This window comes from Nymphalis io, chromosome 29 (genome assembly GCF_905147045.1).
Source record: "Nymphalis io chromosome 29, ilAglIoxx1.1, whole genome shotgun sequence".
NCBI classification, from domain to species: domain Eukaryota; kingdom Metazoa; phylum Arthropoda; class Insecta; order Lepidoptera; family Nymphalidae; genus Nymphalis; species Nymphalis io.
Window position 1 is genome coordinate 5,575,217 of NC_065916.1, and position 22,562 is coordinate 5,597,778.

At 37.7% G+C, this 22,562-nt stretch overlaps 2 protein-coding genes across 18 annotated transcripts in view; one reads left to right on the forward strand and one right to left on the reverse strand.

Moving 5' to 3' along the window:
- LOC126779589 (hybrid signal transduction histidine kinase M-like) overlaps positions 1-22,562 on the forward strand; it is a 132,909-nt gene that overhangs the window by 25,762 nt on the left and 84,585 nt on the right. For 2 of the 12 annotated variants that reach the window (XM_050503721.1, XM_050503715.1), the window contains 2 exons: positions 11,282-11,368; positions 11,971-12,263. The exons of 7 other annotated variants lie outside the window; for them this stretch is intronic. In XM_050503721.1, coding sequence (XP_050359678.1) covers positions 11,282-11,368; positions 11,971-12,014 — 131 coding nt within the window. In that variant the 3' untranslated portion in view covers positions 12,015-12,263. 3 more of the 12 variants (XR_007670373.1, XR_007670374.1, XM_050503714.1) reach the window with 3 other exon arrangements.
- LOC126779440 (uncharacterized protein PF3D7_1120600-like) overlaps positions 13,881-22,562 on the reverse strand; it is a 124,355-nt gene continuing 115,673 nt past the window's right edge. For 5 of the 6 annotated variants that reach the window (XM_050503383.1, XM_050503382.1, XM_050503379.1 and 2 more), the window contains exon 14: positions 13,881-13,961. In XM_050503383.1, the coding sequence (XP_050359340.1) occupies positions 13,916-13,961 (46 nt within the window). In that variant the 3' untranslated portion in view covers positions 13,881-13,915. Of the gene's footprint in view, positions 13,962-14,897; positions 15,054-22,562 lie in introns of all 6 variants that reach the window. The other variant, XM_050503380.1, reaches the window with a different exon arrangement.

Sequence of the window (22,562 nt, forward strand, 5' to 3'; positions counted from 1 at the left end):
GGAGTTTGGCTTGACCTCGTCTTTATTCATCGTCCAATTTATCTGCACCCGCAGCTCGGAGATGTATTTCTTCGCCCACCGGTTTCAGACGTGTTGGCGAAGCTATTCTTCTGGTATCGCTGGGGATGACTCGTAGGAACACAGGCTGGTGCAGTCAGGGGTCAGCCAATTAAAAAATGGACTGGAGTGAGTGGGGAATAATCCTGTGGATCGGGAAAAAGAGGAGACAAAGGGTGGGAATTTAATACGGCTTCTATTTGAGCTAATACTGTGCTGTAATCTTTGAAAGTAAGGTGCGCATTCCCTATTACACTTTGAAGATGGTATTTACTCGACTTTACTTCTGCTTTCCATAGACCACCAAAATACGTATAATGAGAGGGAATAAAATGATATTTAATATTTTCCCTGGTTGCGAATTCTACAATATCAGAACTACATGTATTTAAGAATTTTGAAAATTCATTTATAATTGCTATAAAGTTGCGACCGTTATCACAATAAATTTCGTGCAGGCTTACCGCGGCGTGAAATAAATCTTTTTAATGTTAATAAATATGCTTCGCTGGAGTCAAAGTCAAAGTAAAAAATCTTTATTCAATATAGAAGCGTTACACTTTGTTATTGATTGTCACAAATCTACTACAGGACAGTTCGCTAGGTAAGTTACCCATCATAGTAGTAAGTGTTTTACCTCTAATGCGTGTACAGGTAACACAACTGTGTACTACCTGGCGAGTTAAGTCCTACCTCCTACAGGCCACCATGATTCGCGTAAATGAAAAAGTAATGTCTGTGGAGCAGCGTGGATTAGCCGAATGTGCTCATGGCGAAATAATAAAGTAGCAAAATAATGTTTACTTATAATTATAATAGGATGTTTTTTAACGTAAATAAATTCATCGGAATTAACTAAACGACCACATACACGCATTATTTTGTTGTCATCTAGAAATAAATTTAATTTAGACAAAAAACTTTTATTTTTAATAATAAATTTATAAGACAACGCCTTATATTCAATCGGATAAGATTCAATTTGACAAAATCGTGCTAATGTTTTATCAGCGTAGTCTAACTCGTCTACACTAAGGCCGCCTTTACGCTTATTTAGTTTATATTATATATATGATACGCTTGCTTCAAACACCACGCGCAACTTGGTGGCGGCTCTGAGCTCGAGCACACGCCATGATGCGGCATAAATAACACGGAATTTCATAAGAATCAGGTTGTCAAAGAAGTTTATATTCTAGTAAAGTTTGTTGTCGTTTCTCTAGTATTGTTTACGTGAATAATTATTTACGATAGGTCCGGAAATAATCCAGCCTAATTTGGTGTTCTGTATAAATGGACCACTAGACAAACGAATCTTTCCGTCTTCTAATAGATCCCAAAACCTATCTGCGCCAATTAAAATGTCGATGGTATGTTTTTATACCAGGGCAGTATTCACGCACGGCCATCTGATCCCAAACTAAGCGGAGCTTGTACTATGGAAATCAGACAACTGATATACTACATATACTACTTTTCTATTCTATTATATTCTTTTTTATTTACTTTTGTAAAAACATACTTATATAGATAATTACACCCAGACTCAGGACAAACAGACATGTTCATGCACACAAATGTCTGTCCTGGGTGGGAATCGAACCCACAACCTTCGGCGTGGAAGGCAAGTATCTACCAACCACGTCAACCAGATCGTCGAACCGGATTTACATACGGCAGGCATATCGAAGCATGATCTTAGACAGTACATAACAATGAATGCGCGTAGTAAATGAATTATTAACGCAGGATTTTATATCGATATTACAAGCTTACCTACCTACGCCTCGAACTTCGTTTGTGGACGGTGTTTTAATGGATGGCTTAATAATTTACATAATGACTTGAGAGCAATTTCAAAAAAATTTGTACCGTAGGTTTTCGCCGTGTCTCTCAACTTTGTTTAATTATTTTTTCATGATGAATGACGTCTAGTAGAATATATCGATTTAAGTGAAAAAAGATATTTTTAAAATTAAATATAAATTCTCGATTTGTTGTTACTTTACCAAATATAAATTTTATAAAGATTTTAAAATATTTAAGACCATCGAATTTACCTGTCCCCTGCCCAACTCGTGTCAGATTATCTTGATAATTCAAATAATTTCATTTATGCGAATGGTTTAGTAAATATAATTTGAATTCTTAAAAGTCTAATTTAAAAGTAAAAGTTATCAAAAACATTTATTTTTATTTATGTTCTATTTAAAATAAATCTAAAATAAAACCGAAAATTTGAGCTAACCGGAACATTCCATATAGTGATCGCTATTTTTTGTAGAAAAATCTTCTAAATAAGGAACAATTCGACACGAATGGCAGCACATATATCATTTTACATCGAGAAGCTTCTTTGCTTTAATTTTCAAATTAACTTATGGCCAGCGCGGACGCAGTGTTGAAATATTCTGTGTTTCAATTTCGTTCCTTAGGTATGTGACCAAGTTTTACTATTATAAATTAATATAATTGTTTTTGTTGACATGTTGCAAAATATTTGTAATATTTGATATCAAAAAGTTAATAAACTTAAGTAGGATAGGTAATTGTTAAACAATTTAAAACTACAAGAGGGTAGCATTATGTGACCTCCGTTTTGTGACTTATTCTACGGTCACATTTAACGGAACAGCAGGTCAGAACAGGTCGGAATGCATCAGGTTTAGTTCCTATTGCACCCGACCAAACCAAATAAATGTCTACTGTTACAAAATGTTATCAATATATATAATATGTGCATCAGAAAATATGATCAAACTTTTTAATTTCTTAATCATTATCATTAAAATAATTTGTTTTTTGATGTGAAATAGTAGGTATTGTTACACTAGTACTGATGTTCCTCATTTTCAAGCAAAAAAAATGTAAATGTTGTAAGGCCCGATGCTTTTCGAATTTATCAGGCTACAGCTACAATTCTAAAACTAAAAACATAGTCGGATACAAACTTGGAAAAGAGAATAAAAGTATAAAAAAATGACCTACTGGCATTATACGCCATAAACTTAACGTTTCGTTTCTAAGTCGGAAAGCAAAATGTATGTCACAATAGGTACACATTTAGGCAATTTTGAAGTCTGAAATTTTCTTTTAAGATGTTCATTTTGTCACTGTGTATGTCCCTTTAAAATTATGAAGTTAAATCTATGAAATCTACGAGTTCTTACGATTTAATTTCGTGCGGCCCCATCATTATGTATCCAGTAAATATATTATTTTTCGAAAAAACTACCCACATCAAGTGAAATATTATATTTACTGAGTAAAATTAAAAAATAAAGTTAAAAGCGAAAGAGTCACAAAACTGAATAAAACACACTTATTTTATGTAAATACTTGAAGCTACGGCTATTTTCTTTTATTTATCAAGTGATAATACGGATTAATAGTTTAGTTAAATTTAAAAAAGGCTTATTAGTTTCAATTTTTTTTTTAATTTTGCTTTTAAATATTGTCGAACAACGGAAACAATTACGCCGTCGTTTTTTTTTTTGGTTTTTTTAGAGAAAATACCTCGGATTCCGCGTTCCTTCTTATTTTTCTCTATAATAAACTATATTCCCTAATACATTATGGTAAAGTTTGTAATAAAAAACAACATTTCAAATGAAATATTTTTTTACAGAAGGGTACAATTATATTTTGAAATTGCTCTAGAGATGAAACAGCGCTGGCTTCCATTATCAAAAAGCGCTCGTTTTTTGATATGTACCGTGTACATCGGTACCTACCTCAATTATCGCTCTTGACAATAATACGAACTGCACATTTTTAGATTTAATAGATAACGCTTGCATGTGTGCCTTGTTTACTTGGATGGGAAGGGCGGATTCCGAGGTGGTCGGTGCGCGGGGGAAGGCGCATGCGCATCACTCGCAGCCGCAGTCGACAACTCAGTGTTCGTTGTAGAATGGTATGCGACTGAACTATTAGCGTTATCGTTACGTAATAATGAGTTATGTTTTTTACTACAGCGTCTACACGAACAAACGTATAGTTGCTTACCGAGTATCCCGATTGTAAACAATTCTCACATAAGTTATTCTCGCGTACAAGTTTAAGCTTTAATTCTAGATTACTATCGATAAACTTTTTGCAAGTGTACAGTGGACGATTTGATTAACTTAGCGGGTCGCAGTTGTCGTCGTTTTACTCGGCCCGCTGGAAACATTGCAGCGTAACATGCTGCGAGAGTTGTGTTGTTTTTGATTGTAAGTGTTTTGTGCGTCTTTACTATGTAAACGCTGCAATGCCTCCAGCGTGTCCGCTCGGTTACGAAGGAAATTAATTAAATCATACACAGTTAATCGCGTAGAATTGTTATCAATCGGATTCGGGAATAATGTGCATTTATGAGTCTCCCATTCGCTTTCAGTTACTTTATCTAGCTTCGACACCATAATAAAAATAATTAAAGTATCCTTAGTGTCTGTTGGCTCACCTGGGATCCTAAGAGCGCGTTATTTTTTTTTAAATTGTGTCGATTAACGTTCAGATCAAAGATGGTAACGCTTAAGTTAATGCGGTAAAAAAAGCTTTGACATGATTGTGAATTAATACTGCAATTATTATAACGGTTACGCAACAAGTCCCATGTAACTTGATAATTGTCAGTTAAAAATTCTATGGAATGTATGACTGCGTTACCTTTTAGGGAGATAATGGAACTTTTGAATGTTAGAAATATCTTTAGAATTATGAACGAGCGAGATACACGAGTCTCTGAACTCCAGCCAGTGCTCATACAATCTATCAAACGTAGGCATGGAGACGGTAGGTAGTTTAGCAGAGTGATTATTATTATGACTATGACATAACAAGGAGCGGTCATTAAGCTCATCAGTATTAAGCATAAATTCAGTACCCGATATTAAACTATAATAATTATATTCAAAAAGTTCTCGCTGATTTAATTGTTCATCTCACTATCAGAAATCCTTTCTTCTATTTCAATTAGAATGTCGTGAAATACAGAAAAAAAAACTAAATCCTTGATTCTTAATTTTAAATCGATGCGTTTTTGATTAGTAAAATATTGATCATCCTATAACGCCTCTAAATAATTATTAAATTTGGTAAGCCTACCCTCAATAATGCCACGTTTCCTAACTAAATCACGAACTAACTCACTACTTTCTACACTTAGCAATATAGGAGATTTGCCGCAGGATTTAGCGGATAGAATATGCATTTTGGTGGTCAGTGAAAAGAGAAGTACTCACGGTTTGATGATCATCAGTCAATCCCGCCGTTCTGATGCTAGCAACGTCACCAGACTTCTAATTGACTGGAAATCGCGATATTCCGGGAATACGATGCAGCTATTCACTGAAATTGAGAGCACAGACACAATAGTAGCACCAATAGAACCTAGGAGGTGATGGAAAAGAGTAAGGAATGGACCCATCGATTGCATGTAACTTTTACTGGTGGTAGGGCTTTGTGCAAGCTCGTCTGGGTAGGTACCACCCACTCATCAGATATTCTACCGCAAAACAGCAATACTTGATATTGTTGTGTTCCGGTTTGAAGGGTGAGTGAGCCAGTGTAATTACAGGCACAAGGGACATAAAATCTTAGTTCCCAATGTTGGTGGCGCATTGGCTATAAGCGATGGTTGACATTTCTTACAATGCCAATGTCTAAGGGCGTTTGGTGACCACTTACCATCAGGTGGCCCATATGCTCGTCCACCTTCATATTCTATAAAAAAAAAAAATTTCGATGAAGCTCCAACAAAACTTCAGTTCCTGTGTGCGCTTAGCCTCCATTTGTCTGTTAGGCAGCTTGTTTCTTCGAAACTCGTCCAGATATGTGCCACTTTTGCGTTTTCTTCTCGAACCGCCACGTGCACTCACGTGTTCTCGTCGACTTTGTTCAATTATGTGGCGAAAAGAACAAAATGTGGCTCGAAGGTCCAAAATGTAGCGGTAGCGGTGAGGGGTTGAATAACCCAAGATGATGATGATGAGTTTCGAAGGTGTCGAAAATAAAACATGCGTTAGGTTCTCAATTCGAATTGCATGTAATGTCTTAAGCGAATGTACAGACATCGAGGAGAAGGGGTACGGGTAGAATATTTAAATTTAACCAATCGTGGCCCATGAAAGGTATGACGTTGTTTGGTGTGAGGTATGTAGTTGTGTATCTCGTACCCGAGATGTCGCTACCCGTTCTAAGCTTGAGAGGACGTATGAACAAGTTTATTTGTGAGGATAGGTGTTCGGACTGGGAAGATTGTCTGAGTGGAAAATCTATTATTTCTCCCTCTGTCTGTATTTTATCTGACACTTGATTTCTTATCTCATCTAAAACGTCCTGTGATAGTAATTTGCGCCTGAGAATAGCACGTCGTTGATCTCCTGCACGTTGTCGCGATACTAGCATATTGGGGAATTTCTGATTAAACTGCTCGTGCAATAGTTGTAAATAATTATTCATTTGTGTTGTTTCGCATTTAGTAATTAGTAAATATGTGTGCCATATAAAGCGGTTCATATCCTGAGACCATTTATTTCGCACACGAGAAGTACCAGCACTGGACGCAGCATTGATGGCACATGCCTCCTGCGCAACAGCTGTTGGCATTGAAATATGGGATGAACATCGTGATGGTGGTGAAGAGCTGGGTGACTCGAAAAAGGTTGCAGTTGAAGAAGGTGATGGAAAGTTTAGAGAAAGTGAATGATTTGAAAGTGAAGTAGATGAAGGTGAAGGTGATTGGTCGGCTGTAACATATTCTTCGAGGGGAACCCACCTGTTCAGTCCCCCATCGCCAACGGATCACATGCTGTGAGATTCAGCGTCGGCTCCAGATGCGTCCTAGCGATCCCCGGGCAGCGACCGTAATCTATATCTTTTATTACTGCGTTCCATGTTAATCTCCAATGACAAGATTGGGTCGGGTTTAGGATCGTTAGTTTGGGTAGGTGTTTGCCAAGATGTATATGGCTATGTGTAAATGTGTATTGGTCAAGATGATAGGACCACAAGAACCAGTACCAGCTACCCGTAAGTCCCCCCACCACGGCAAGGTGATCCCCGGGGGGGTTATTATTATTATTATTATTATTATAATTCTTACCACTGGGCCATCTCGGCATTACTATCATTTATTCACCAGCGAACAAAAATTATTTATCTTCGATTTGTAATTCTGATGTTTGCTATTTCAGAACCGTCTATTCGCACCCGTGTCCTACAGAAACTGAAACGTGTCCCCCGTGAAGTTGGCACACAAACGAGAACTGGCCAATTCTGTGCTATTAGCGGTGACCATACCGAGCGATGCTGTTGAGGTAATTTTTCAAATTGATTCAAAATACACTCTAATCCAAGTACTCTAGGTCCATGTGATGGTGTCCTGACCAATTTCTGTGCGCAAGTGTTGTGCGCAAACACAGATGCACTCTCATAATCCGATAGGACGGCATACCGACACGAACGGAGGCAGTTCGAGCGTTGTGAGAGGCTTTCGGAACTTTTCAAGTCAAGAGTGAAAACACCGGCCTGTTCCCAATTTCGAGCTGCTACCGAGGGTTTCTCTAAAGACACAATAACATTTTATTTACCCTAGATTGAACGTAGGAACTCGAGATCCATAACCTTATGCGGTAGTAACTAGACTAACGAAGCAATAAATGCCCATAAAAATATGATAAAAAAAGTTGCATTCCGTCAATTAGTTATGTGATCTTTAATGTGAGCTTTACGTTTTAGAAAAGTCAGATTATATTGTGGCTTGACCGTACAAGAGAGCTGATTCTAAAAGCACTCAAGTTGACAGAGAAGTCTTCAATACGTCAATTGAATTCACAAAATAGTTCCAAAAGAAAAGCGCAGATTGAACGCAATAAATTGGACTATATTGTCATTTATTAGTATATAATTAACGGTATTCCTTTATGCTTAAAGTAACCCAAACTGTTGCAGGTGCTCCGTAACTATGTGCGTGCTCATCGCTCCCGACGATATTCGCTGGCTCGACTCGCAGAGAGGTACGCGGATTCACTCTACATGGAGCCGATGGTTAGCTTACTCTAATAATTTAGGACTTAAAGCTTGTTGTATTAGGTCAGACAAAAATAATTTGAAATTATTTTCTGCGTATCCTACAAAAATTTCATAAAGCAATAATTATTTACTGGTGGTAGAGCTTTGTGCAAGCTCGTCTGGGTAGGTAACACCCACTCATCAGATATTCTACCGCAAAACAGCAGTACTTGTTATTGTTGTGTTCCGGTTTGAAGGGTGAGTGAGCCAGTGTAATTATAGTCCCAAGAGACATAAAATCTTAGTTCCCAAGTTTGGTGGCGCATTGGCTATGTAAGCGATGGTTGACATTTCTTACAATGCCAATGTCTATGGGCGGTGGTGACCACTTACCATCAGGTGGCACATATGCTCGTGTACGCCTTCCTATTCTATAAAAACAAGTCTCCTAGTTTAGGGTGCCAGGGTTTCTCTGAATGTATTTATAAAAACTATTTCAATAAATATTATTATTATTCTAATTACCCCTCAGTTTCCATTGTCCTGGAATAAGATGTAACTTCATGGCGTTATAATGTAAGAGGCCTTTCAAGGGGATCGAGATATAAGTGGGGCATATAGCTTTTAGACTTTCAAACATATTTACAATGATATATGTCTGCACTTAAGCGTTACAAAATAATATATACAATTCCATAGTAAGTCTTTGTCCAGCGGTGGGACATTAACATTTTTTTTTTCAGGCCGATGGTGGATACATGTTGAAGTATGGGAATAGTCTAGAAGTATCATGGACGTTAAAGAACAAATGGTCTCCGATTGCTCATTTTCATGATCGACTTAAGTTTGATGTGGAATATATGGGTACGTTTTTAGAATATATAAAGTAAAAGGAATGTCCCTTGTGCCTTTTATTACACTGGCTCAGGCACCATACAATACCAAGTCCTGCTGTCTCTATATCTCTCTCATCCTCTTTCTCTCTCTCTTGTCTATTGTCTTATCTCATCAAGGTTGTTAGCTTATTATATCACGGTACGTTTTATGATGTGACATACCCAAATGCACCTGTGAAAAATTCTACCAATGGGAGAATTTTAATTCTTCAGAGGTCTTAAATTTTTGTTTTAATGAAAATAATTGGATTGGTTTTTAGTAAAACCCATAGCGCTAGCTTATATTCGGGACTCGCCTTCACCTTACTTGCAGAACCAAAATTATTTTAATATGGAATTCTAATTTAAAAATAGAATACCAACAAATATTTTCACTCGTTTTACAGATGAATGATACATAAAAATAATAGCGCAAACACACAAACAGCTCTCAGATCCAACGATCGACACGGACGAGCGAACGCTCCTCATGGGGAAGATAATAAATACATGTCTCGAAGCAGAGAAGCCAACCCAAGAATTACACCAGAGCTTCGAAGCGCAGAGCCTCAGAGAGAGACGGCAGACGCTTGACGAGGAACCAGAAGTTCCAGCTGGTAAGTCTAAAGACAGCGAAATGATGGCTCCACCGAAATATCCACCGAAGAAAAATAAACCTAAAGGCAAAGAGAATACGGTCGCTAATGCAAAAGATAAGAAACGTCCAAGTGAAAATGATAATGAAGCGAGCGTTAAAAGAGGAAAAACAGATAATAATGATGATACTATTAAAGCTTCAACTTCGAAAACTAAACTTAAACTACCTAATAAAGTTAATGCAATAGAATTAAATGTTACAAAAGCTAAGAAAACAAATGATTTGCAATTAAATGATATTGAAATTGATGATAATGCCTCGAAGGATAAAGTAGAAGGTAATCCTGTAAATGCAGATTCGAAAACATCTAATGAAGTTCTCATATCGAAAAGTAATTCATCTAATGCTAAGAAAGAAGCAAAAATGGTCGCTGATAGTAAAAAGTCAAACGTCAATGTTGCTAGTACAAAAAACGCTAATAAAAATGATAACACAGATAAAAACAACAGTAATAAAACTAAGAAAGTTGCCACAGATAAAAATATTGAAACAGCTAACAAAAAAGATGGTATTTCTGATGTTAATAAGAAGGCTGTTGATAAAATTAAAACTCTTAAAACAAAATCGAAAACTCAAGATGGCTTACAGGTTAAGAAAGCTAAATTAACAGAAACAGAGTCCATGAATACAGTTGATAAATCGAAACATATCAAAAAAGTAAATACAGATAAAACAAAATATTCACAAACAAATGACGTCACTAAAATCGAAAACTCAAGATGGCTTACAGGTTAAGAAAGCTAAATTAACAGAAACAGAGTCCATGAATACATTTGATAAATCGAAACATATCAAAAAAGTAAATACAGATAAAACAAAATATTCACAAACAAATGACGTCACTAAATCAAATAATGAAGCAAAAAACTTAAATCCTAACCGAAGTGCAGAGAAAAAGAAAGAAAAAAATTTAGCAGAACGTTTTTCTAAAAACAAAATTGTTACAAATAAAAATGTCAATGAAAAAATAAATAATAAAATTAGCTTAAATAATAAAAGTAAAGCTATAAACAAGATAAATAAGATTGTTAGTGGAAATTCAAAATTGCAATGACAGCTCTGGTTTATCTCTCCTTTTTTACCTATTACCCCTATTAAAAATAATCTTTAACTACTTTGCATTGAGGTCCTTTTGTCTTTGATCCAGATTTAATTTCTTAACAATAGCATTTCTTAGAATTTCCTACCTGGTCTCTTTGTTATCTAATTTTCTCCTGAGTTTATGATTGTTACTGTACTTTTTATGTACCGATGGATAGCTAAGGAAACGCAGATGTTTTTAAAATGATCCGCACGATAAGAGCCATAGTGATTTTTACAAAAAAATTGCGAGTAACTTAAAGAATCAAAATTAAAAATCGAAAAGTTGTACAGTTTTGGATCTGTAATTTAAAAATGCTTGAAGATTGTTTTTGTTTTATAACTGGTTATTATTAACTAGGATGTACCCTAGCAAGAAATACAAAAAAAAAATAGGGAAAATACGTTGATTTTTTTTTATTGAATTTTAGAATCTTAAACATCCTTTAAATAAAAAAAATATTAAAAAATTAATAACTCGAAAACGATACACTTTTGCATAAGCATTTTGGGGGTCATTTGATAGCTATTGTCCTGAACTATAACCCTTTAAAAGGATCGTGACATATTACCCTGTAACCCTGTATATATTATTATATAAAGAGAATATTTTCAGGAAAACCACAATCCAATATGGCGGTGGAACAAGACAGTTCGAAATCTTCCGTTAAAAGTTTACAGAAACCCGTTACAAATATACCGAGTAAGTTAATCTTATTTTATCATCTGTGTGTGATGAGGTGCGGGGTAAGACGACTACGGGGAGTGAGGGAGGTGCGGGCGGAAGGTATCACAACTCATTTCATTCGAGCTTAGTTTTCCGCCGCCTGCGTATCCTTCAGTCCCCTTTGTCACGAGAATTGATGTGTAAACGTGTGCGCTGGAGTACGCTGACACACACATCAACGGACTTTTTATTTTTATTGAATAGGTAGGCGGACGAGCATATGGGCCATTGATGGTAAGTGGACACCAACGCCAATAGACATTGGCATTGTAAGAAATGTTAACCATCGCTTACATCCCCAATGCGCCATCAACCTTGGGAACTAAGATGTTATGTCCCTTGTGCCTGTAATTACACTGGCTCATTCACCCTTTAATCCGGAACACAACAATACTAAGTACTGCTGTTTAGCGGTAGAATATCTGATGAGTGGGTGGATGGTGGTACCTACCCAGACGAGCTTGCACAAAGCCCTACCACCAGTAAACAATACATAGTCATCACGCTCGAACTCTCAGTTTCCGTGTACAGAGAGCTATGATGTTAAATTTATAATTTAATAGTAATTACTATTTCAGGATTACTAAAGAAACCCCTATCAAAACCGAAGCCAGTTACATGAAGAACATCTGATATGCATGAGAAAATAAACGTAAAATATGTTTTGTTCTTGTCTCTCCTGTAAATAATCCGAGTAAAAGAGAGTGACAATCATTTCCCGAAGTAAGTCATGAAAGAAAATTGTTATGTTTGATTAAAATGTTTGATATGATTGTTTTGTCCTTTTCTCTCCATTAAATGTATTATGTGTGTGAAAGAGAGAGAATTTATTGTGTGTATGAGTACTAAGTACTGTATAAATAACGTTAAATGTTGCAGGATGACTTAATAATGTTTGTTTTACGGCCTGACTACTGATTTCTCTCTTTCTGTCATTATTGAATTGACATTTGAAAAAAAAAGACAGCATTGTTTAATTAATCGCCCGCTAATATAAGTAAGGACGTTTATTTTTAATTTTAATGAATTTTTAAATAAATTGTATGTATTGATTAGTTGTTTTATTATCACAAAAGTATTAGTGACATTTTTTTTTATTAACGCTTGGAAGATTCTCATAAAATTCATAATAGATTCGTAACTATAAAAAAATATTTTTATTAAAGTATAGCAAAAATTTTGTGTTATTTGTACATTTATATATGTAATCTGTGCGTCCTTGTAAGTCGAAATTAAGTTCTCAAACGAACGTTTGTAAAGAGTTTCTGAACGATAATATGGAAAAGATTAATATGATTTGTATTATATGCGATTGTTATGTTCAACGGAATCAAATATTTATAATAGTTTATATTTAAACATTTTACAAATCTTGCTATTTAATATTACTGAACTAGTAATACCGTAGCAAGTCACAAGCAAAAATCATTACTACCAGACAAGTAACAACGTTATATATATTTTATATATAATTTTTTTAAAGTATTTATTATTCAATAATTTTGACTCGCAAATCATCAAAACGAGTTTGCCAAAGCTACCGCTGGTACCGCGCGTCTCAGTACCAAAATGTTGTATCCCAATCTGATCGCGCGGATTATGTAACTATTAATCGTCCAATGGTTGAATATATATATTTTGAATTTTCTTTGAAAAACATGTTCAAAGATAATTCATCATATATATATGATGCGATTTTAAACACGATAAGACATGCTTGTATTGTTAATGAGCAAGATGAGTGTCACTTCAATAAAATAAAATAAATTAATTAAAATTATCATTTAATTCCTCAATTACATTTTAATTAATAGCAAATTAATAGAAAAGTATGGGAATCAAATACATGATCAAAAATAAAAAATTAACTTACACTAGGAATTATTATTCATTCCATTGAGTACATTAAAAATAATACTGGAATTAAAACTAAGTACACAAAATTATTCCTAATCACACATTTGGCTAATGTGTCAAAAGTTTCACAAATTATCAATAATCATTTATCAAAATACTTAATATTAAAAAAAATTGTTATGGAATAATGCATAATTCATCGAACTCGGTAAATGGATTAAAAAAAACAATAATTATAAAAAAATAAAATGTCAAAATGCAATTCAAAAGGCGCGTAATGCGCTTTTTGTCATTTATAAAATATATTCCGAAATAATGGAATTTTACACAATTACTACTAAACTAAAGACGTCATGACAAACGTACTTTTTTACTTTGAATTCTACTACAAATTGCTTATGAAAATAACATAGGTGGTTAGTCAAGTCACACACTTTTAAGACATTTTGTTCATCAGAATTCGCTCTCTTCCATTAACGAGTAAATATTACTAAAAATACGACAAAAAGTTACTACAAAAAAATATTTCAATTGAAATATCGTATCATCTTATTCTATCTTATCTTCTATAGAAAAAAATGAACTTAAACTAGAAAAAAAAATGTCAAAATGACGTAAAAAATGGCTCGAATTCGTCTCGTCACTTCTGTCAAGAACTATTAATAATTAAAAAGGTATATTAAAAGGATAGTTCTTGTGAGTCTCTCCCATTCTGAAAAAAAAAACAATATTTTTACATTAAAAAATACTTAATATATTTAATTTAAGCAATATATATGACTATTTCAGTTACATATTATTATATTATATTGTTTACCGAAAGTAGCTTGTAATATACAAGCCCAAGAGATTTGGCTTTTTAGAGATTCTATCCTTGGCATCTCATTGACAACCATTGAGATATAAAAAAGTTATAAAGAAGTTTTTTTTATGTTAATGTTGACAACACATTGAATTATTTCATAGCAAAAACAGTCCTTACTAATAAAGGAGAATGGCCAAAAATGGTTCTAATATCCATCACTAACGAGTGTTGACTTATAGTCCATTAAAGAAAGAGTTACTTTAACTACGAGACAAAAAAAGCTATAAGTAAAAAGTTATGACTATATTAAAAAAAAAGTTATATTAATAATTAAAAAAACTAATTATATAAAAAATATAATTAAAAAAATTTATTATATTAGCGATATTTTTCGCATAAAAAGGCGAAAAACATGAGTTCATTCAGTTATAACTCAGTTTTTACTGACTGCATACTTTTTTTTGCGGTCTGGTTATAATGACTCACTAGTTAGACAATTTATTACATAAGTCTCTTTATTTGGACAAGGGTCCTTACATTTTTGGTCATTCTCTTTTAATTTTAAATTAAAGAATAGGAAAACGGCAACTGTTCCGATTCGATTGCGACAATTTGTTAGTAAAATCGTAATATTTTTATATCAGTTTTAAATTAGGACCATTAATCCGATTCGAAGAACTATAATCTATGTTCTTTAAATAAACCATTAATTCCTTTGCTGATCGTTAAATGAATATTAATGAGAATAGACGGATAAAAACGTTCTAAATACAAAATCATTTTTAATTTTTACGCTTAATAATCTCCATCGATTGGTATTGGTATAACTTTTGATAAACTCACCCCACAAATGTGAATGTACGCTTGTTCCTGTTGAGGGCGTTAAGCGCCGTAATATTGGACTCATCCAGTTTCAAGTTCAGCGCTTGTAAATTATCCCACAAGTGAGTAGCGCTAGTTGATTTAACGACTACATTGCGGCCCGCTTGTTTTTGATATCTGTAATATATATAATTAACGATATTAATAATTTGTAATTGTAAATTCGTAATAATTCAAGCAGCGTATATTGTATATTTACGATGTCGTGTCGGTAGCACCAGGCGGAGGTTCTCATATAAATAAATGTGAAGGATGGGAAGGGGATTAGGATTCAAAGGCCTTTGATCTGAAGATAGGAGGATATAGGAATATCTGGGTTTCTCGCTGGTCTGGTGACATTGGAAGTGAATAATCCTTATATTATTCGCTTGGTGGCAATGGAGGCAGAGCGCATATGGCGCAATAGCAAGATGAAAGGGAGTCACCACCTTGCGTACTAAAACATTACTCAAATAAAACTTATCCATCACAGACTTACGCTATAAGCAGCTGGCTTGGCTTGATCCCCAATCCCGCAGACATGACCTTAACTAAAGGATCATCTATAACTGGTGGTAAATCACTCTTCAGTTCCAATGGTGTCCCCTTAGAGCCCCACACACCGAAGCAGCTTAGCTTGACATTGCGAGTCGTACAGAATTCGTCCAAGCGTTGTTGTGTCAAGTATGGATGACTTTCGACCTGTGGATTACATTATTAATGTTTAATTATCCATCTTTCGTGGACTTGCTATCTACACAGGAGATAGAACTAGATTTTAGTTATGAAGTTGCCAGTGTTAACCGACATCTCATCGGATTAATTGTACTCATTGTACTGTTCGTAGATTCCTATATGAATACTGCGCAGGTACTCGGGAAGCTTCACCATTCAAGTTTCTCCTGGCAGACAGGGCTTCCATTACGATCTCTGCCACATATAGGCGTTTCGATGGTGTAATTCCTAATTCCTTTGGACCATTACCTATTATTGTCTTCAGCAAATCTTATTTAGCATTACTAACCTGATTTATAACTGGCTTAATCTTCCCTTTGTCCAAAACTTTCTCAACTTGCACAGAGTTGAAGTTGCTAACTCCCCCCCTTTTCACGAGACCCTGTTGTATCAGGTCCTCGATACCGTACCAGGCTTCGAGGTAATCGTGCTCGGAGTATTGGAGAACATTCGCGATTTTTGGTAAAGGGTTGTCACCCTCCTGTAATCAATTATTTGTTGTTAGGAATATGTCAAAACTATAAAAAGTAATAAAAGTTGTCTATGATTTTATCTTGAAATCTTTCAAAAGATAGCATTAACAGTCCGCCTCAAGGCTGCGTGTGCAATACGTGAACAGTATATTGGTGCATAATATCCAGCAGTTGATTTCGATTAATTGATAATGGCAACTTTTTACCTTTTCATACGAAACTCACCTTAAGCGACATAGGATTGTGTATTAAGTAAAGGTCGAAGTACTCCAACCCCATTATTTCCAAGGACTGCTTGCAGGCCTTCAACACCAGGTCACGCCGATGGAACGTACTCCACAGCTTGGCCATTATGTACAACTCGTCACTGAGAAACAAACAATTACATATTATAGTAAGCATATATATATATATAGGCCTCTGCATCTTTGACAGATGATTTAAGCGGCATCGCGAAGGCACTTGCGTTCATGACTGAAAAGACCAATGCGAGAGAGGATCCTTGGGCCGCACTTCCGACAAGTGTATGCGCCCCCAGATGGGCGGGGGTTTGAAGCCCGCTCATGACGCCTAGTGAGTTTTTCTTTTAGTAGTTTAAACCAGTCATTATCATGCTTTGATTGACCTTCGTGAATAAGGCGTCGCCACTTGGCACGGTCCTCTGCCAGTTCCTCCCATCGATTGCTAGGGATGTTAAACGCAACCTTATCACGCTTAGCGCAATCTTTGTAACGGAGCATAGGCCGCCCAACAGACCTCTTTGCATCCACAGTCTGCTCCATTCGATGCACGTGTCCCAGCCACCGTAACCGTTTTTTTTTGAGAATGGCCATGATGCTAGGCAGCTGTGCCTCGCCTAGAACAGACTCGTTTGTCACGCGATCCTGCCATGTGATGCCCAGAATGTTCCGAAGACAGCGCAAGTGAAATGTGCTTAGTCGGCGTTCTTGTTTTGCGTACGTTGTCCACGTTTCTGCTCCATACAAGAGTGTGATTAGGACACATGATTGGTAAACAAGCATTTTCATTTTTACCGTAAGGTGTCTGTTATCCCAAGCCCTTGTACAGAGCCTCCCGAACGTAGAGGCTGCTTTGCCGATGCGGAAGTCGATCTCTGCATCAAGCGAGAGATTACTCGACAAATGCGACCCAAGGTAGCAAAATTTGTTAACCACCTGTAAAGGTGCGCCGTTAAGCAAGATGACTGGTTGCTCTAAACATCCTTGCGCTAAAATAACGGTCTTCTTGCAGTTTATGGACATTGAAAAGAGGTCGCAAGCTCTGGCTCATTTGTCCATTAGACTCTGGAGTTGAGCTTGGTCATGAGCAACGAAGGCAGCGTCGTCAGCGAAGAGGAGACTATCTACAAATAGGTCCTCTCTGTAGCGTTTGGACTTGAGCATTGAGATGTTGTACAGCCTACCATCGGTTCGCGTGTGTAAGTGGACGCCTTGCTGTTCATCTCCAAAAGCAACCTTCAGAAGCACCGAGAAGAATATTCCGAACAAGGTGGGGGCCAGTGCACAACCTTGACGAACACCACGGCGTACGTCGAATGGCGTGGATGTGTTGCCATTGTGCAGGACGGTGACTTCCATACCTTCGTGGAACGATTGCACTATCCTTAGGAGTTTTGGGGAGCATCCAATTCTGACAAGAACCGAGTACAACCCCTCTCTGCTCACGGAGTCAAAAGCCTTATTTAGGTCTACAAATGCAATGACTAGGGGGGTATGTTGCTCCCTACACTTTTCTTGTAGCTGTCTGAGTGAAAATATCATGTCGACAGTTGACCGTTGGGACCTAAAACCACATTGTGCCTCAGGGTATACGCGGTCGGCGAGCCTTTGTAGTTTGCCTAAAATGGCCCTGGCAAAGGCTTTACCGACGATGCTAAGAAGAGATATTCCGCGGTAAGAGTTGCAGTCGCCACGATCGCCTTTGCCTTTATAAAGAGTGACGATGTTAGCATCTCGCATATCCTGAGGGACGTAGTTTTCTTCCCAGCACTTAGCCAGGTGGTTATGAAGGATGGGCAAGAGGCACTCAAGCTTGACGACTTCGGTGACAACATCGTCTTTTCCGGGGCTCTTTCCGCATTGTAGAGTAGGTCCAAGAGCTCTTTTGATGCCCGCGTACACCCCGCCAATATCGCCCGCGTTTGCGCACGCTTGGATGCTTTGGCAAAGCTCTGTCCAATACGCATTTACAAAGAAGCGAGTGCTACGCTGGAGTGAGGCTTTTGCCTTCGTGAGATCTTTACGCGTCGCATCGCAAGGGTTAAGGCGAAAATTTAAAGCGGCTTGGCGTTTCGAGTCAATCAAGGGAAGTAAGTGCTCCTCGTTTTCTTGAAACCAGTCGTAAGATTTTGCCTTTTGATAGCCAAAAATCTTGCCTGCAGTGTCAGTGAGAAGAGACTTGACTTTTTCCCATTCGACTCGCGCTGATGCCGTACTGTCCCAAGTTGCAACTTCTTCGCGGACGAGTTCCCCAAATGATTCCACTACTTCCATGTCACGAGTCTTGAAAAGATTTATCTTTTTTCGACCGAGTGGCTTGGAAGAATGGACTCTTCTAGGGACAGTCGGACTTTAGTAGCAACGAGGCTGTGATCGGTGTCACAATCGGCACTGAGAAACGCCCGCGTGTGGAGCGTTTCCCGTAGATCCCTCCTTCTTGTAAGAGCAAGGTCTAATTAGTGCCAGTGTTTAGATCGAGGGTGCATCCACGAGACTTTCCGCATCATTTTGCTTTTAAAAAAGTTGTTGGTAACACACAGCTGGTGCTTGAGCAAAACTCCAACAGTCGTTGTCCGTTGTCGTTAAGCTTGCCTATGCCGTGTGCACCGAGGCATTCAGGCCAGGCTGATATGCCCTGACCGACGCGGGCATTAAAGTCACCCAAAATATGCAGTCTGTCAGTTGGATTCACCCTGCGCACTGTTTCATCGAGCTGGCCGTAGAATTGATCCTTGGTCTCAGGTTTTGAACTAAGCGTCGGTGCGTAAGCGGAAATTAGCGTGACAAAGCCGCTTTTTAGACGCAAGACCATAATCCGCTCGGAAACGCCTACAGGTGTCTCTATGGCGTTGATGAGATGGTTTCGAACCGCGAAACCTACACCATGTTCTCGTGTTTCCAAGGAACTCTTGCCCTTCCAGTAAAAAGTGTAGTTAGCTTCACGCAAAGACCCTTCGTCTTCAGTTCTGGTCTCTTGTAAGGCTACAATATCGATATTGAGCCTTTTAAGCTCCACGTCGATACTGTAAGTTTTGCGCAGTTTTTGGGCGCAATCGGAGCTTCCGTAGGTGTTCGGGAAGCCTGTCCTCATCGTTCGGACATTCCAGGTCGCAATGCGCATGTAGGCAGCGTTGGTGTGGGTTTTGAGATTTTTGTTTCTTTGAGCACGTGGTTAATGTCACAGCGTCAACGTCTAGCTGTAAGGCTTGTGTTCCGTTCACCCAGGCGGAACAAGTTAACGCTGAGGCGGATCAGTACCTTATTGATCGGGGGCTGCCCGAATTAAAGCAGGCGGTAGCTGATCAATGGATCTACGATGGATCCTCCTACTGTCAAGAGTGGCCCCTGGCACTTACGCCTATTCGTGCTGACTTATAACCGGTGACTGCCACTCTCCGTGTTGTTTTCCACCTGCAAGACAGGTGAGCGAAGTGTCCTCTCCGTGGATGCTGCTACGCCTGGGCCAGGCGACTTTATGGCAACACGGGCTTGCCGAGTACCCATGCCACCCTCTCCTCCTCCCCAGCAGGATCCGCAGGAATGACGAGTCAATACGTGTGGTGCTGGTTTGGCCGCAGGTGATTGGCTTACGCCTAAACGGAGGTGCCGCTCCGGGTTTAATATTACTTTTCCTTCTTCTTTGGCGTGACACTGGGATAATTTTGGGAAACAACGTATCAAGGAGAGGGGTGAGGATACTGTGATCACGGAAGATATAGGAATGTGACACTAGTAGCTAGAGCAGTCCGGGGTCGCGTACCCGTAGTGATTCAAATATATATATATATATATATAACGGGCTAGCACCCTGAAGTGGAAGTGGGCTGGTCATGTCTCTAGACGCATTGATAGCCGATGGAGACGACACGTGTTAGAGTGGAGACCATGCTTAGGCAAACGTAGTGTAGGACGCCCTGTGACAAGATGGACCGACTATTTCAAAAAGGTGGCAGGTACGGGATGGATGCGGGCTGCCCAAGATCGGGATGGTTGGCGTTCTATGGGGGAGGCTTTCGTCCAGCAGTAAGCTGATATATATATATTTATATATACAAATATATATGCTATAGTAAGCATTAGATATGACTGAGAATTTAATTGAGTTAAAAATCAATCTATAATTAGATAATTATACATTTTAATTTATCGAGCCATGATGACCCATTAGTTAGAAGACGGGAATCTTAACCGCTGATTCCGAGTTCGACACCCGGACAAGCACCGCTGTATTTTCTTGTGATCAATTTGAAAGTAAATTATAGGCAAACATCGTGAGGAAACCTACATGTGGATAAAAACTGGCACGTGTAACCAATGCGGGTGCTTTTGAGATATTTGAACAGCGTGTTGGAGTAAGCTCCAAACCTTTTAAAAAAGGAGAGGAGGCCTTGCCCAGCAGTGGGTTATTTACTTTTATTTACGTTTATGAAATAAACTCATAAAGACTCTATTTAAATACAACTATTTAACACCTACTATAAAAATTTATAAGGATACAAAACTAATGAACCTAACTCAAATATATAGACAGAGCACCTGCATTCATATTAGAAAAATCCTTACAAAAGATATACACTCTCAAATTACTTTTACGAAAAAAGAAATATTCATAAGCGAATTATTAGAAATGCTAATAACATATGTTTAGGCCCATCAAGGACAAACTACGGCAAAAAAAGTATTTTGTTTGAAGGAACACGCACCCACAATAATTTGCCGAAGGATATCAAAGATAGTCTTTAACCGTAATAGCGGTATGATATTTTAACGAATTCGTTCAATCTCATCTGAATTCTAAGCGTAAAATCTCCCAAAAGGGATTCTGCTTTGTTACACGTGAATTAAGCCACGCCTTTAAAGCTAAGGTTTATTTTTCGGGTTTTCCCCGTAGCCTCACAAAAGGAAACTATGTTGTCTGCATTGATGTGACAAAAGTTTGTATAATACAAATGCACAGAATAGTACTTTGAAAATTCTATTAGAATGAAACCACAGACAACTTACCGTCTTACAGTTCCGTCGTTTATTTTAGCCTGTATCGCCTCGCCTACTAGTTTCTCGTTTCCGTAGATGAATGCGGTGTCTATGGCGCGGTAGCCGAGATCGATCGCAGCGCCTATTATATGTTTGATCAGCTTTGGTTCCAGCTGCAGATCATAGAAGATAATATTTTATATATTAATGTCCTCCAGACCGATTTCGGCCACGGCAGCCAATCTCAAGAGAGTTGCACTCTCTTTTCCTTAGCTCTCATAACCCGATGGGACGGCAATTCGTCACGAACGTAAAAGTTCAGGCGCAGGAACTTCCAGACTCCGCGCTGCTACTGAGAATTTTCTGCCAGAAAAACCCAATAGCTTTTTATTGGCCCGACCTGGGAATTGAACCCAGGACCTCCGGGTCTGCGGCCTTACATTAAGCCACTAGACCAACAAGTAAGTCAATATATTATATATGTTGATAAAATAAAGAGCATCTTTGTATATACAGACATATAGTATTTATGTTTTTATTTAAAATAGGTAGTTAGACTGGCAAGTGAGTTATCTAATGGTAGGTGGTCACCTCCGCATAGACATGGCACTGGGAGAAATACTAATTATACTTTAAATAGTCAAACCGCCACTAATCTTGTGAACTAAGATGTTATGTCCGTTGTGCCTAAAGTTACACTGGCTCACTCATCCTTTAACCGGTGTAACGATATCTAATAAGTAGATAGTACCTACTCAGAAAGCTAGCTCAGCCCTACCACAAAGTAAATGTATACTTATAATAAATAGAAAGTATTTTACTTACCAAAGCTGTGCCAACTGCAATAACAGGCATAGCGGATCCATCTCGGAGCTCGATCGAGGTCATATTGTTAAATTTTCCATATTTAATCTTAGCATTCGTGAGTTCCGCAATCTTCTCTTGCAGCATCTCATCGCTAAGGGCTTCGACGGTCGTGGTGTTAGGTTTTGGTGCTGTTCGCTGTGTAGATACCTCATCTGTGTATATGGGTACGATTTTTTTCTGAAATCAAACGTTATTTCGGTATATTGAAGATTTGAGGGTAGTAGAGACAGTTATCTTCAGCAAATCTTTTCTAATAAGGAGAGAAGGCCTGCCTGTCTTTCCAGTGGTGTGATATTGATATACTTTTTTTTAATCGGAGTGTGGCGGCAGTTGTGATGGGTTGAATAACCCAAGATGAT